Below are 15,688 nucleotides of genomic sequence, written 5' to 3'. Positions count from 1 at the left end.
TTTCCCTGCAACTGTTTCCTTCCCAGACTGTCCATCCTGACTCGTCTTGCTCTGAAGCATATGCACTCTGCATCGTTACAGATTTTCAGTTTTTCTCCTTTCTCCTCTTCCATCTGGAGGCTGATGAATCCACAAATGCAAACAAGTGTTTTCTTGACAATCAAAAATACTTCTGCTTCTATTTAAAGCACAAGAAAACTAAAAGAGATAATGAAGCCAAGAGAATCCTGTTTGCTACAAGTTTTTAGTGCTCAGTAAACCTCCTAGATTTCAGCTGGAGAGCAAGATTAGATCCTTGAGGGTTTTGGCATTTCTGTTCATATATTTACAAAGGAAAAAGAAAATACTATTTGCAAACAAACCTCAACACACTGTAGTTAGTACATAAACATTTCGTAGAGATAATTTGATACAAGTATTGCCAAGTTAGTATTTGTCAGCTATAGTGGTCGTCAGGTCAATCCTTCACACCAAATGTCAGAAGACTCTGCCCCTCCCCACTCATCCCTGCCGCGTGTGGGAGCAAGATCCCAGAAAGTCACGTAAACCCACACCAGCCAACAACGGGCCCAGGAAAAGCCAGAGCCTGTCTGCGTGGAGGCTGCTTTATTTTAACTCTGACATCCAAACCACAGCAAAAGGAGCTAAGAGCATTTGAAATTTGTTATAAATGCTTAGTAAGAATTTTGTTCTACAATGGCGTGCAATTCAAGTTCAAACCTTTTAACCAGGCTTCGGTTTGATTTACACATATTCAATTCTGGAAAAATCCCATTTGGGAAAAAGGCTGACCATACCTTTTTCTGTCATTTATAAGTATTTTTTGTTTGCTTGCGTTAAGGAAATATTTTTCAGAACATTTAAAAACATATACCCAGTCACATTAGATACAAATTCCTTCAAATCATTCATTCCCTCCAAAGCTGCCACAACTTGACCACGCATTTGGAAACTACAGGATGATTTGTATGCGTGTTGGTCATCCCTACTTCAGCTCACTAGAGCAATGACTGCTAACGCCGATGGGCAACCGCACACACCCACCCGTTCTGTGCCTGGGACAACAACGAGGAAAAGGCAGTAAACCTTGCAAGGAGCATGGGTGACCTCATATTTTGATAAGAAAAGGGGGAAAAAAACCCCATAGGTGCCAGTAATCATTGTGCACAGCACAGCAGCACACGCGGCTTGTCGGTCACCTCGGGCTTCCTAGGACTGCTTCCCAGGAGAGATGTTAAGGTAGATACACAGCAGAAGGCTTTTGCCTTAGATACCAGAGCACAGATTTTTGTTTAGCTTTCAAATCCAGATGTTCTCTAGTGCCACTCAAGGATTTATCTTTTTTAAAACCTGGGCATGCCTGCGAGCATACAGCTGTGTTACATATAGCCACACGTTTAAGAATAGCACAGTTCATGTGGAGCACTCTCCATTGCAGACCATTTGCGTTTCCAGCAGCACCTATACGACCTAGGATATCGGTCAACACAACTCTATTTCTCCAATTAAAAAAATCTTCCTGATTTAAGCGGTTTCAGCCCATTTCCTGGTGAACATTCAAGCCCTCATCAATTTACTGCCTGCTTAGTTGCAGAGAAGCAAACGTTCATGGGGCTGTGTGTCAATGAAGCCATTCTGACATGAGCTTCACAATTCCCAGCAACAGTCTTGGGAGGGCACTGAAGAAAAAATAAAACCAATGCAGATTAGAGCACAACCCTGCTCTCCCGCATGTAGTTGCGTGAGCACAGCTGCCTCAATGAGGGCAGAGCGAGTGCCCGCATAGGGATGGGAGCTTCTGAAAGCAACACCCACCACAGGAAACAGCCTACAGAACTATGCTCCTCCTACCAACCTTACCAGTGGTCACTGAGATACAAACAACTAACTGACAACTGCTTCAGAAAGTCCTAACCACACAAGTGGGGCATTTGTACGACATAATCCAGAATATCCACTGATCATTTTAAATAACACACGTGGGAGGAAGGCTTCCCCGTGTTAATTTGTATTCTCTTCTTCATTAAGCTGCTCATAAATTATACACAGCAGAGGTTTTAATACATAATTTCTAGCAATAATTTATTTTGGAATTCATTAATTTTTAAATGGGGAAATCAGAACAATTTCAGAAAACACGGTTCTAATTTAACTTGAAATAGCTGTGTAACTCATCATGACTTGAAGTAGCACGAAAAATCTAACAAGCTCTTTCAAAAGGGGGAGATCAAGCCACTGGCTGCAAGTGAGTGCTATGAGCAACTCAGTAGTAATTTAAGAAAGTAAACACCATGTTCAAGTGCTGTTCCTGCTTCTCTGCTTGCTCTGGTGGCCAAGGCAAATGGTATCCTGGGCTGCAGTAAGAAGAGTGTGGCCAGCAGGTCCAGGATGGTTCTCCTGCCCTTCTACTCCACCCTAGTGAGGTCACATCTGGAATACTGGCTCCAGTTCAGGCTCTCCAGTTCAACAGAGACAAGGATCTACTGGAAAGAATCCAGTGGAGGGCTACAAAGATGAGGGGACTTGAACGTTCATCTCTCTTACGAGGAAAGGCTGAGAGACCTGGGGCTGTTTAGCCTGGAGAAAAGAAGACTGAGGGGGGATCTAACCACTATCTAAAGGGCAGGTGTCAAGAGGATGTGGCCAGACTCTTTTTCAGTGGTGCCCAGCAACAGGACAAAGGTCAACGGGCACAAACAGGAACGCAGAAGATTCACTTAAACATAGGGGGAAAAAAAAAAAAAAAAAATCTTTACTTTGAGGGTGACAGAGCACTAGAACAGGCTGCAGAACATCTTCTCTGGAGATACTCAAAACCCACAGGGATGCCCTCCTGTGCAACCTGCCCTGGATGAACCTGCTTTAGCAGGGGTTTGGACTAGACAATCTCCAGAGGTCCCTTTCAACCTCTATCATTCTCTGAGTCTGTGACATTTAAAAAAAAAAAAAAAAAGCATATTTTTGGCTGAAAATCTCATGATACTGCTTTGCAAGCTTCCTCTAAGAGGTTTGAAAAGCATCTTCAATCCTATCATTAACATCCATGGTACCCCTCTAATCCTAAACATCATGTGGAAGACATTAGAGCCGCTGACACTAAGCATCCTCTGCATTGCACGACCTCAGGACAACATGCCAGTTCCTTGAAACATGGCTTGGTTACAGAGTGCAAATGGGATCAAGTCATGTTTTAATCATGTTTCCAAGTTGCTCTATACACCCAGCCTTTGCAAGGCTACAAACTGGAAAATAGCCCAAACCACCAATGTCAAAACATGATTCAGCTTTGCAGGCACCCGCACACTGGGTTGTACAGAAATCATGCTGGCACCAGCTGCTCCAACAGGTTCCTATAATGCACATTTTAGTCATACGGGAAATTATGGGTTTATAGAGGCACTGAGCAAAATACACCTTCTGAGACATGAAAAAACCCTAATCCTATGCAGCTAAACCACAGAATACACCGTTTGCACGTATATACACACAAGTGACATGCAGAAGACAAAGCCCTTCTCACCATCTCTCTGTCTGGCCAGCACCCTTCTCCAGTCACCTCAGCCCTGCTCTGAAGCATCTTTGCTGTGTGAAGGAGAGAAGAGTCTGCTCCCACAGAGGAGCCCAGCACCAAGGGGCCCAGGGCTGGGTGGGACTGGCTGCGTGATGGGCACCTTGCAAGCAAACGCTGCCAGGGCTTGGGTCTGCTGGCCAGTCCCATGGTGTAGAACCCTAGCGTGCAGCCCCTGGAAGCCAAACACCTCAGACACCCTTCGCAAGCCAGGAACAACCCTCCTCCATGCACAGCACTGCTTCCAAGTGACAACAGCCTGCAGAGGCTGTAATGGAGCCCTCTCCCAAATCCTGAGCTGCAGAGGACACACAAAATCAAAGAACGACATCTGCCATATCAGCACACTGCCTGCCTTCCTCAGACTGGGGTGGTGGAATACCAACAAAATATACGTATGAAGGGACTATATATTTTTATTGGAGGAATGCCAGCTGAGATATGGTACCAGTTACAGCAGTCACCACATGAAAAATTCCCTGTGGCAACACCCAGGGCATCTGCAGAGAAAGCACCACAGTCTAAAATTTGAACGTGCCAGACCACATGCTCACTCTGTAATATGGTCATTTATTAAAAGCAAGGAAAAAAAGCCACCCTGCATTTAATCCTTGATCCTTGCATACAAATCCTGAAAGACAGAAGGTCTGTATGCACTGGAGGCCAGACAATTTGCAAGTTTATAATTCTACTGAGATTTTTCAAATGCAGGAGGGGGTGGCGGGAGATTCTGTATCTCCTTAACCTCAAAGGATCACACAAGTATAAGCTAAGCTATAAATTATTCCTCACTTTAGGCTGCCTTTTCCTTTCTAGATACATTTACCATTTCTACCTCCCTTGCTCAGAATTTCTATAGCTTGCACGCTTTGCATTGTTCCCTTTGAATCCCCAAGCAAGCCCTCTATTACAGCCTCCTGCCTGACTCTTATTTTGAATACACTCTCACGCAGCAGCCAAACACTCATGAAACGCCCCGTAACACGTTCACTTGGTATTCCCTATAGATGAAAAACAGCCTTAGTCAAGCAAACGCAGTTATAAGCTCTTTAGTCAAAATTCTTTAGGAAGCCACTGTGTATTCATCACAAAAATAGCATGGCTCCCAAGAAACAACTAGTGTCATAATTCACTCACAACTCCTCTTCCCCAAGACTACGGGTGCTGCACACGGGATCCTACTGCATTAAATCCACACAGTTGTTCTCTATTATTTTTCATCCACATATTAAATTAAATGCTCTCAAGTCCATTGCCCATCAAACGGCAATGCACTGTGTCTTCAATTAAAACCACGGGTTATAAAGTTCATATTCAGGTTAACAGCCTTGCAGAAAGTCAAACTCGGGGACCAAACACTGACAGAACGACACTCACCTAAAGCAAAGAGAATTGTATCGCTTTGAAATGCTCAGAGAGATTTTCTGCCTCGAGCTGTCAAAACTAAAGTACCAGAGGAGCTGCAAGCTTAAATTTAGACCTTCCAGGGCTGCATCCACCCATAACCTGGCCTTTTTGGCACATCACTACTACAGCAGGCATTCAGAAAGCTCCGGGGACACTGCACTTTGCTCGGCCTACTTAGCAGAGACAAAAAACACATCTAAGACTCCCAAAGAACACAAATACTTTATGACTAAGACAGCCTCTTCTTTTGCTGCTCCTCATCCTAGCAGCTCTGTTCCTGTAACTGGCGTTGGGGAATAGGCTGGTATTGCTACAGCACGTTTGTTATCAAAGCTACTCATCCACAGCAGTGAGAAAAAGAAGGTCTGATCGCTTGTTCCATCTTTATTACAAACTGTCACATTGAGCTTTAGATATGCTCTGAGTAAGTCTTTAGTAAAGGCAGAATGTCACGTTATTCCTTCTTGCTTAAGCTCAGAATGTCCAAAATTATTGCTAGGCTGGCTGCAAAACGTGCGCACCCAGGAGGTCTCACAACCCAGTGCTGAACACGAGTGAACAGAGCTCATGCCTCCAAAAATAACGCCTTCGAGCTTTTCATTCAGACAGCATCTTCCCCTTCCCACTCCCGCTTTTTTTGGCCTCTTGATTGCTCCTCATTAATAAAAGTGAACAAGATCTGAATAGTCATATAACAGCATGATGCATTTTAATGCTTTTTTGCAAAAAAATAAGAAAATGTCTGCACAGTTTTATAGTAGGTTATAAAACCTCAGTTACAGAGGCTCTGCAGCTCCCTGTTAACGTTGTGAAATGCTTCATAGCTGTAAAGAGTTCCCCTACATATTCCTTCTCTCAAGTCCTGGAGAAATGCTCATACTCGATGGAAACTAACATTAAGCCGCATGAAAGCTGCCAATGCTTCAAGGAAGATCAGGCAAAGGAACGCCAGAACAAATGAGTTCGACTGGCCGTTCTCAAACTATGGCCCACACCGTGCTTGCCGGTGTTCTGCCTGCGCTATTGTTCCCCTAGTCTCCATCCTGTAAACTGCATGACCAGCCTTAACCCATGACACCACACTGGAAGTACACTAAACAAACTATACGTACATTAAATAAACTACCTGGAGTTTACATAGTAAACTATATTGAACGCAAAAAAAGATCCCCAAAGCTTCTTGTCCACTTTATGTTCCATCCCTACGCGTGCATCTCTTGCACGTGAGAAATGGACTCTGCAGTCTCAAATGGAAAGGATCTAGTCCTCAGTGCTGCTGTGCTCTGTCTGCAATAATCTAGCAGAGTTTGGATTCAACAGTTCAGAGAATAAAGTCCTCCAGACCGCAGGAAGGACTGTGCTAGAATGCTGCTTCAGATAAGGAGCTAGTAAACCTCCTTCTGGGACTGTAACGAACATTAACATCAAAGGAAGAATGTGTAAGCGTCAAGCTCCACTATCAAACCAAATGGGGAAATGCAAGTTTACAGCTTCGACCCGTTAAGATATGAGTGTAAAAGCATCAGGTAACAACAGCAATTAGTATAGTCCAGGAAGTTCTAAAGGAAGAAAAGATTTAAGGATGGAGTAAGAGCTCTAAATGAGACGATCTTTTTTCAGCTTTTCCCTTGTGGTATGTCCCAGAATCCTCACTCGAGGTCACAGAAGAAGTTGTATAAGCAGCTGTGTAATGAAATGGGACAGCGGGTTTGTGACAATTTTCAACACTTTTCTCTTGCCTGCCCCACCTCGTTGAAGTGTCTCAATCTGATCTTCTAAAGTATCTTTATCTCATTTTATTCTGAGATAATGCATTTGATAATTCTGAGATAATTTTCATTATGCATAATCAAAATTTGCTCCCTTAGTTTGGGAAGGGGGTGTGTGTGCATGTTTGTCCTTTTTTTTTTCTTTTGGTAAGCCCACACACATTTAACGTGATGGAGAAATCACTTTAAAAGTTTCCTTTCAACTGTTCATGAGCATATAAATAGCTATGCAGGAACAAGTCAATAACTTGTCTAGTACACTTCCTGTTTCAAACAATGGAAAACACTGGGTATTTTGGGATGAAAATGTCCACTTTCTTCTATTTTTCTATCTCCTTATAAGTGTGTGCACATATACATAGCTATGTTTAGAGAGAGCTATATATACAGCCACCCATATTTACACACACGTGCACACACGTCCCCACTGAGTATTTCCTTTATGTAGAATTCACCAAAAGAAAATACTTAGGCTGATTTCCAAACATATAAATAAAACAATAGCTAAAAATAACATTTCAATTTCAAGTTTAGTAACTGTTAAAAAGGTTTTTTCTCATGTTCTTTGTCTGTAGTTATTTTGGTTGTATCAGTTAGTTACGTGCACTTTAACCTGCACTACTTCAACCTCAATTTACAGTCATGTGCAAGCCTGCTTCTGCAGCTGAGATTTAAGTTTTTAGAGGAGGCTATGAGGCTATCATCCTCCAAAGATGTTCTGTACCTTTCCAGGGACATCTCTGAGAGAAAATATACCCAGAACAGTAGGGAAATTCAGATATATAAGACCCCATTTATGCATTTCAGCTGGACCAGTAAATAGCTCAAATGTGGTAATGTGGTTTCAGTTCTATGTACTTAGAGCATTGTCTTCATAGGCAAGATATTCCCAGCATGTCAGTTGTCTGGAAGTAGTGATCTAAGTTAGATATTTTCCAACACAAACATCTTCAAAATTAAAAAACACAGTAAGAAATCAGAAAGAATCACTCCCCAGGGGCCTCTGTATCCTCAGTGAAGCATCAGCCTTTGTCTGTGTCATTTCTAGTCATGATCTAGTTACAGACGTGCTGTTTAACATGTATCTTGTAGTTGCCACTCTGATTAACCAAACTGTCCACAGTATTCAAACCGTTACCATTTTTTCAGGGTTCGTTACCAGATTTACTTACAACAAGAGTTCAGTTACATCTAAAGAGAAACAGGCAGATTTTCTTGACAAACTTCTGAAGCCCTCACAGCAGCTAAAGGCTCATTTCCTCAAATCCATGTTTTTCTTCACAGCCACACTTGTGCTTTTTTCCTGCAAGCATCAGCAGGGATTTGAGGATCCTCGCCAGGAAGAAAAAGGTGCTGGGGCGGAGTCACCTGGAGTGTTGGGTCTCTACTTGTCTCTATTTCAGCTAGGTCCACTCTCCATTTGAAAAGATACCACCCCAGCAGCTTTAAAAACAGAAAAGTTTATCACTGTGTTCTTTCCTTGCTTAGTCACCCTTTTTATTACTTTGGTGTATCTTTGGCTACATTTCTCCCGTTCACCTCTGCGTTTGTTATGCTTTCTCAAGGCACCTTATCTTCCCGTGATCAACACGAACACAAAAATGCTTCCGTGGTGCGTACAGCAGTTTCTTTTCTCTGAGTAACTGCTCTATGTCACAGTTACCTATTTTCAACAAATGAGGCTTTTAAAGTGGTTTTAGAATAAACATTTCCCGAGCATACTGCGCTTTCTTACCTGAACAGAGTTGTTCGACTTTTGTGTAGTTTAAAGCTAATATATCATTAACCCATGCGATGATGTCATGTCTGCTCATAGTCTCTTGGGTTATAGAGGTAGAATACACGTTGACAGCCATTCCCCAACTAGGAAAAAAAAGAACAAAACATATTTTTAACATTTTGGTAATCGTTTTCTGGATACAATGAATTTATGCTTCTTGTTAAAAAAAAAAAGGGAAGGAAATGCTGCATCACTGCACAACCTTCTCCTGCTTACTGAGAACAGAGGCTTAGTTTTCATTCTCTGATGATCTTTTTTATCAATTTCCCAACCTCTACCCTGGAAGTAACAGAGACTTGCACTCCCAACCATCTTGTTGGAAGCTGCTGAGAAGCCCAATTCTTCTAAATCATTAGGAACATTTCCAGCTTAAATCCATTTGTTCTTCTGCCAACATGAACCTCCAGCTCTAATGGCTTTTTCTTCCGCAGAGCTGGTTTTATAATGTGTTAGGGACACCAGTCAGAGCCTGTCCCAATGCCCAGGTAGCCTAGATTAAACAAATCAATCTTCCAAGTCTCTTATCAAGTCAGACCTTCACCCATTGGTCATGCCAGCAATCCTTCTTGAACACAGCCAAACAGCATTCGGATATTTCACCCAGGCCTGGCAAAATGGCACTCTGTGACAAAAGCCTTCAAGGCCACATTTCTCTTGAATAGATTCTCCTAGTTAACTAAGGCCCTTTTCTGCAAATAGGTAATTCATAGTAGCTTTTATCACTGGACCCCATGTAGACAGACTGGAAACATACACTACTGGATTTTATTCCAGGTTATTCTACACTACTCACATCTTTCTGTTGCAAGACATTGCCAAGAGAAAAGACGACCAGATTCAAGTTTCTCTCATCAATAGTTTCAAAGAGCTGAACCAAGATCAGTCATGAAGAGAGTAAATAATAATCCCAAGACTAATGGGCTTCAGGAAGTCTGCTAATAACCATTCAACTACGAGGTGTCTCAAAAACTATCAAAGTTGTGCTGTTATTCTTGGAAAAAAAGGGTTCGATGGGGACTGCACACCTTTGTCTCTAGTGACACCTTGTAGCAAACACTTAACCAGCTAGCTTTGGTACCAGTCCCGCCACCTCAGCCTTGGATCGCCACCTTCTCTCAGTGAGAGAGCAGCATCTCCTCTGTGGGATCCGAGGTCTGCACGGACTATTTCGAATGAGAATTTGCAGAGATGTAACCATTTGAAGCCTGTTAGGCAATTCTGCAGGGAACATGAAGACTGCAGGTTAACCCTGCCCACAGTTAGGTACGCGGGAACAACCTAGATAAAACGTGTGGAAAAACCTACCAGCATGAAACTTGTCTGAGTAATGTGTAAGTGTGTAAGTATATAGAACAGAGAATAAATTTCAAATCCAAGAATACAAGTTCACAACACAGGTCACTTTCTAAGAAAAAAAATCTCAAACACAAAGTTGTCCAAATTGTCCCCATCTTCTGACATTAAGAGACAAAACAAAATCCTCAAGTGTGCCTTATGGGAGGGAGGAGAAAAAAGGGGGGGGGGGGGGGGGGGGGGGGAAAAAAAGGCCCATCAAGAGTTTAATGCAACTGTTCTGTGACACTTTTTCTTTCCTGTCCTTTCCAGTCTTTACGGGGGGGGGAGAGAGGGAGGAAAAAATAGGCTCAAAAAATTCATGCTCCAACAGTCAGGCTGCTACTGCCAGCAATTCATTCAGAACCAGGCTGCTCATCTACCCGCTTCTGTACGGGCACCTCTGAAGCATGGAAGAAATCAGCCTGTCCTCAGTCTGCTCAGTGCTTCCTGCAGGCTCCCAGACAGCACAGCTAATTGTACGAACACAGCACTGAATTCACTCTAACAGTCAGCAAAGGTCATTTTCTTGGCACACTAAGTGCTTGGGTGAACTGAGCACGAGGAACAAAGTTTTAGAAATAGGGAGTGCCCTTTTACTCTTTAAACCACACCATAACGGCTAACCACAAAAGCTTAGCTCCCACATCAGGATGGGAGGGACTGCGCAGGCAAACAGCACCTTTGTTACCGATGGCATCCCCAGTTTAAAACGCCATTGTTAGGACAGTTTTTACTTTAGTATTTTTAGTCTTTTTATATACAGATAAGGAACCAACAGAAAGCTACTACTGCTGTGACTATTAAACAAAAATGTTGATACTGTATGCAACATCGGTTCAAGTTAACCACTTAACAGTGATCTTCATATTCATTTAAGATTCAGAATAGTGAGTTTAATATTAAACCAAGAAATCAATATGGAACAGTCCACTCACTTCTAAAGAAGCTAAAGATATTTAGATGCTAATATTTGAAATAAAGTTACTCTGATTTGTAACTGCCACTACTTCATCCAAATTTTAATGGTCCCCTCGAGGCAGAACAACCATCAGCTACCAGAAGTGAAAGCAGCAAATCTACTCTGTTAAAAAGATCAAGAAAATCCACACGCAGGAAGGAAGCAGAAATTTCCTCATCATCCTTTTCCAAAAGCAACTGCAAAGAACACCTATCCTTCTGCAAGCAGCAGGAGAGCACACAGCCTCCTTTGCTGCAGTGCATGACATGGAGCACTCTGCTTCAGGAAACAAAGTGAATAACCTTGAGGTTTCAATGATACCCTGCAGGCTTTCTGTAATATAAATTACGCTGTGTCTGCAAATGAATTATTACAGTCTATGGGTCAAACAAAAGGTCACGCTATGAGAGACAATAGCTTCGCATTTGTACAAACGGGTACGCACGAGGGTGTATCAACACAATTTTAAACAAACCTATGCAAAATTAATTAGAATTTCTGTTAAAAAACCCAGTAACGTGCCATTGCCATTTATTTGCAGTGACTCTTTAATGGGTCTCAATCTTCTACAGCCTCTTCTCTTGAAGGAGTTCACCGTATCTGTGCATCTCCTGTCCCCCACCCTCCTAATGGTTATGTTTTAAATAAACTCAGCTGGGAAAGGCTTCCTTTACAGTAAGAATGTTCTAATTCAGTGCACAGATACACACATATCCTGTTTGCCACACAGACAGACCTTGAAAAAACAGAAAAGAGAAGACAAGACAAGAACCTCTATGCTCAACATCCACAGCTGGGCTTGGGTTTTCTACAGGACTCAAATTCCCCAAGTGCTGAACTACTTTCAAAAATGTGATCCAGGTCCAAAACACATATTAATAAACATCCGTAAAGCAACGCAAGAGCACAGCTGGACAGGTGGAGACGCCCAGGCTGTACCCTGTGAACAGCCAAGGAGCTAACAACTTGACTGCATGTCCTGAGATACTACTACTTCCCAATAACATTATTTACATTTTTGAGTCATTAGGCTTTCCCTTGTTTAGACTGAAGGCTCTCAAGCATAACATTGGAATGAGCCTGAAAACCAGCATCTACCTGAGGTCTTCCACAGAACAGCCTGGCAATTCTACAGTAAACAAAAGCAGACTGAAGACAGCACATCCTATCCCCTGCTTCAGAGCACACCGGTGGAGATCAAAAACCTCTAGCAGCGGTACTGCCTAACCACGAAGAACCCTCCCTTGTTTCATTTACAACAACCTGAAAGAACAATTCCCAATAAATACAAACAAGCCACAGAAGAATCTTCACATACTAGTCCAGGCCATTTCAGAAAAACACTTCACGCGCACGACTAAGCATCACAGACTGAGCCCAGAGGATTAGCTAGGTGCTGAAAATCAGGTATATGCTCAAGCAGTTTCCCCAGTCAGAAATACACAGGCTCAGCACGTCCGATGGGAAACATTATACCCAAAAGAGTATTAATTTAACGCATTACATGCAGCACTGAATGTTCAGCTATTAGGCATTTTCCACTGCTCTTGCTACAGATAACTGCAGCTGTTACAAGGCGCTATCCAGCTGTGTTTAAGGACAGTTTTGCAAGAGGCATATTTATTTTTCCAGGGAGAAAGTAGTAATTGCTGACAGCAGAAGCTGAACTACGACAAACCAGTAATAATGGCAAAAGTGGAAGGGTTACAACAATGAATCTCTCTAGTGTAAAAACTCATCGCACATGCCAAGACCTTCCTGTTTTGTACAGTTAGACACAGCATGACATTAAGTTTTTAAACGCCGTAGAAAGCCTGCGTGACAATACAAAGAGGAGCCTTCTGGAAGCTGGCACCTGATAGCATCAGGATAGATACTGCCAGTAAAACAAGGGATCTCACACCAAAGATTACTGAAGCAGAAGGTACAGCAGAAAGGCTGTCTCGGGTGTAGCTGAGTGAGACTGCTGCAGCTCCTGTTGGAAAGGCTTTCTAGAATAAAGGTACTGGAAAAAAAAAAAAATCCCTGAAGGAAGAAACCTGCATCCCTGTAGAAGGAAAAATCATCCTTTCCTATCATCCTGAAATGGTAGCTGGTTTGCAGCTGGACCTTGTCTGCTTTAATACTCACTGCATACAGCCTCAGCCATCGCCTTTAGAGGCCGGTTATGCTTGAGGTTGTCTTCACTGAAAGGAGTCCTGAGGACAAAAAACCAACACAAAAAGCTCCTGCAAATTGCTGACAAAACTGTTCTTGCTCTCCCTCCTTTTGACTTCTGCTGTACTCCAGCAAATGCAATGGCCATGGCCCTCACACCAGAGCACTGCAGCTGAAGTGGTATTGGTAGCAAGCAATATAAAGGCTCTAACCTAGTCAGAAACTCAAGCAAAGATTAATCACAATGAAGTATTGCCACAGGAAAAAAAAAAAAGCGGGAAAGAATCCTGTGGTTCTAACACTGAGAGAAATTAACACCTTCTAAAATGCTGAATATCAAATCTCTTGTGCTCTGTTCCCATGTTACTAAACAGCCTTGAAATGTTAAAAATCTTTTATTATCCATGTACCTCATTCACTTCTGAATGCCATTTTACCTTTACAACACAGATCCACCTGGAAGACCTAAAATGATTTGTGAAGCCTGCTACAGAGTCTAGGCATGACTGAGGCAATCCCTGTGCATCTGGATTGCTTGAATGCTGCAGGATTACCATTTAACACAGCAAACAGCACATTTTCGGTTATTCCCACTGCAGTTCCCTGTTCAAACACAAGTGAGGTTGGAGTAAAAGATTTCCTTTCACTGGACTGGGGCACTTTCAGGTTTTGTTCTTTTACATTAGAGGCTGCCTGCCAATGCTGGCATGTTCTGACCTACATAGATGTTTATGATGGGTCTCAAGGACTGGTTTAGACCCAAATCTGAGTAACTCTGTAACATAGAGACCGATGGTAATTCTGTTTTGCAGTACATATGGCTTTAGAAAAACTAACACACGCACCCCTCAACCCCTATTATCTGAGAGGCAGAAAAATACTGGTTCATTTTCAGACCTTCAGTTCCCCCAAATCTGGAAAACACAGAAGTGTTCAAACAATATATACAATTTGAGCCAAAACCTCTAAGATGGCCCAATAACTAGCACTGCATTACACTGTCTACTGCACAGTTTTTACAAACCAGTTTTAACAAAATCATTTAAAGTTTATTGATTCACCAGTTATGAAACTGGGGTAGTTCACCAAAACGAAAAGAGTTAGTAATTCCAAAGAAAATTATTTAGCGCTTGGAAGATTTTAGGGCACCTAAGGAGGACAAGCCACCTTCACTGACTCACTTGAAGTTGATTTTTTTGATCTGCCAGCACAAGTAAGATCTTTTTTTTCTCTGACTACCTGCTGCCACTGAAACTGAACAGCAACGTAATACATAAAACATCCCATCTCTACAGCTACATTAGCACTTTTTATTCTCCAAGGTTCACCTTTGCCTCCAGTGCAATATTAACACTCAACCACACAGTATCTTTATTGTGGCTGAAAGTATTTGCATACTCTGAAAGGTTCCTTACCAGTTTCTATGAGTAAACAAATCTTAACTAAAAAAAATACGTTCTTGACAAAGGATAGAGCTTCAAGAAAGGCAGGCATCAATACCTTACACAAAATGGAAGGAACTCAGACTCTTTGGCCCCCACTGTTTCCACAGAGGTACGGTCAGACTCTGGTTAGAAACGAACCACAGCAGTGCACAGCACCCTCAATCTGCAACAGTAGTGCTCAGCACTCAACAGGCATTCGTTAACACGAGGAAAGGATGCTCAAATTTCAGTATAAAATTAATGTTACTACAAATTAGGAAGGCATTTCATTAATGAAGAACCACAAAAGCCTTTGAAGTGGGCTGAATGAGAAACGTGAGCATGGCAAGACTGCAACGCTAAAAAAACTAACCTGCTTTTACTTACAGTTATTACCCTCTCCCTCCCAAGGCTTTCAAGATCTTAAGCTTGAATTGCTGCTCGCATGCCCTGAAGGAAGACATTCAACCTGTAAAGTTTTCACAATGGACACTGGCAACTAGTCTACCTTTGGCAACAGACAATTGTGCCAAAAACCACCCTCAAAGGCTGATTCAGAGAAAAACAACTCTCAGACTTATGTTCTATAGTCAATTAAAAACACCCACATTTTAGAAAGAAGAGGGTCTATGATCATTTTGTAACTAGAGACCACTAAAAAAGCTGATGAATAAACCAACATTTAATCTGTGAACAAAAGACACACATGGGAGCTTTAATTCTCATTTATTCTTTTTTTTTTTTGTCTTACAGAAAATAGGAGATTACTAAGCATACATGCAGACATCGCTGAAGGGTTACTAAGAGGTTAAAAAGAAGCTGTAAAGCAAGGTGACAGCAGTGCTAAGGGTTCTCCTCATGGTGGAGAAAGGGTGGATGCCTTTGGAGGCAGCACTAGCCAAGCCTGGGTTCTGCAAATAACAGGGGAACCTCCCGTCTTCTTGCTCCCACTACATGAGAGGTGAATAGTTGTGTTTTCAGAGAGTAGGTGCACAAGTGCTTTAGCAAATGCAGATTCACTGGAAGATGAAGCCAGCAGCAGAGGAGAACTTGTCCCCAAGCCCATCGCCCCACATGAGTGTGGTGTGTGAACTCCCGAGAAAACAATGTGGATGCAGCCACCTGCCTCTACACCAGGGAAACATCTGTCCCCGGTTAGGCAGGGATAAAAACAATCAGCAACCCCGATTAAGAAAAAAATCAACACTGCTAGGCACCCAGATTGCCGGGCACCTGAGGCACGGTGTCGGAGGCATGACCCGGCTGCACAGCAGCCACGCTGCAGCCCAG

The 15,688-nt window shown here is 42.5% G+C and overlaps 1 protein-coding gene across 1 annotated transcript in view; it reads right to left on the bottom strand.

Moving 5' to 3' along the window:
* MAPRE2 (microtubule-associated protein, RP/EB family, member 2) overlaps positions 1–8,600 on the bottom strand; it is a 36,330-nt gene extending 27,730 nt beyond the window's left edge. The window contains exon 1 of the mRNA XM_010140541.1: positions 8,480–8,600. Within this exon, the coding sequence (XP_010138843.1) occupies positions 8,480–8,600 (121 nt within the window). The remainder of the gene's footprint in view (positions 1–8,479) is intronic.
* Positions 8,601–15,688: the final 7,088 nt, after the last annotated feature.

This window comes from Buceros rhinoceros, unplaced genomic scaffold (genome assembly GCF_000710305.1).
Source record: "Buceros rhinoceros silvestris isolate BGI_N320 unplaced genomic scaffold, ASM71030v1 scaffold3417, whole genome shotgun sequence".
Classification (NCBI taxonomy): Eukaryota; Metazoa; Chordata; class Aves; order Bucerotiformes; family Bucerotidae; genus Buceros; species Buceros rhinoceros.
This window is presented reverse-complemented; position numbering and strand designations above follow the sequence as displayed.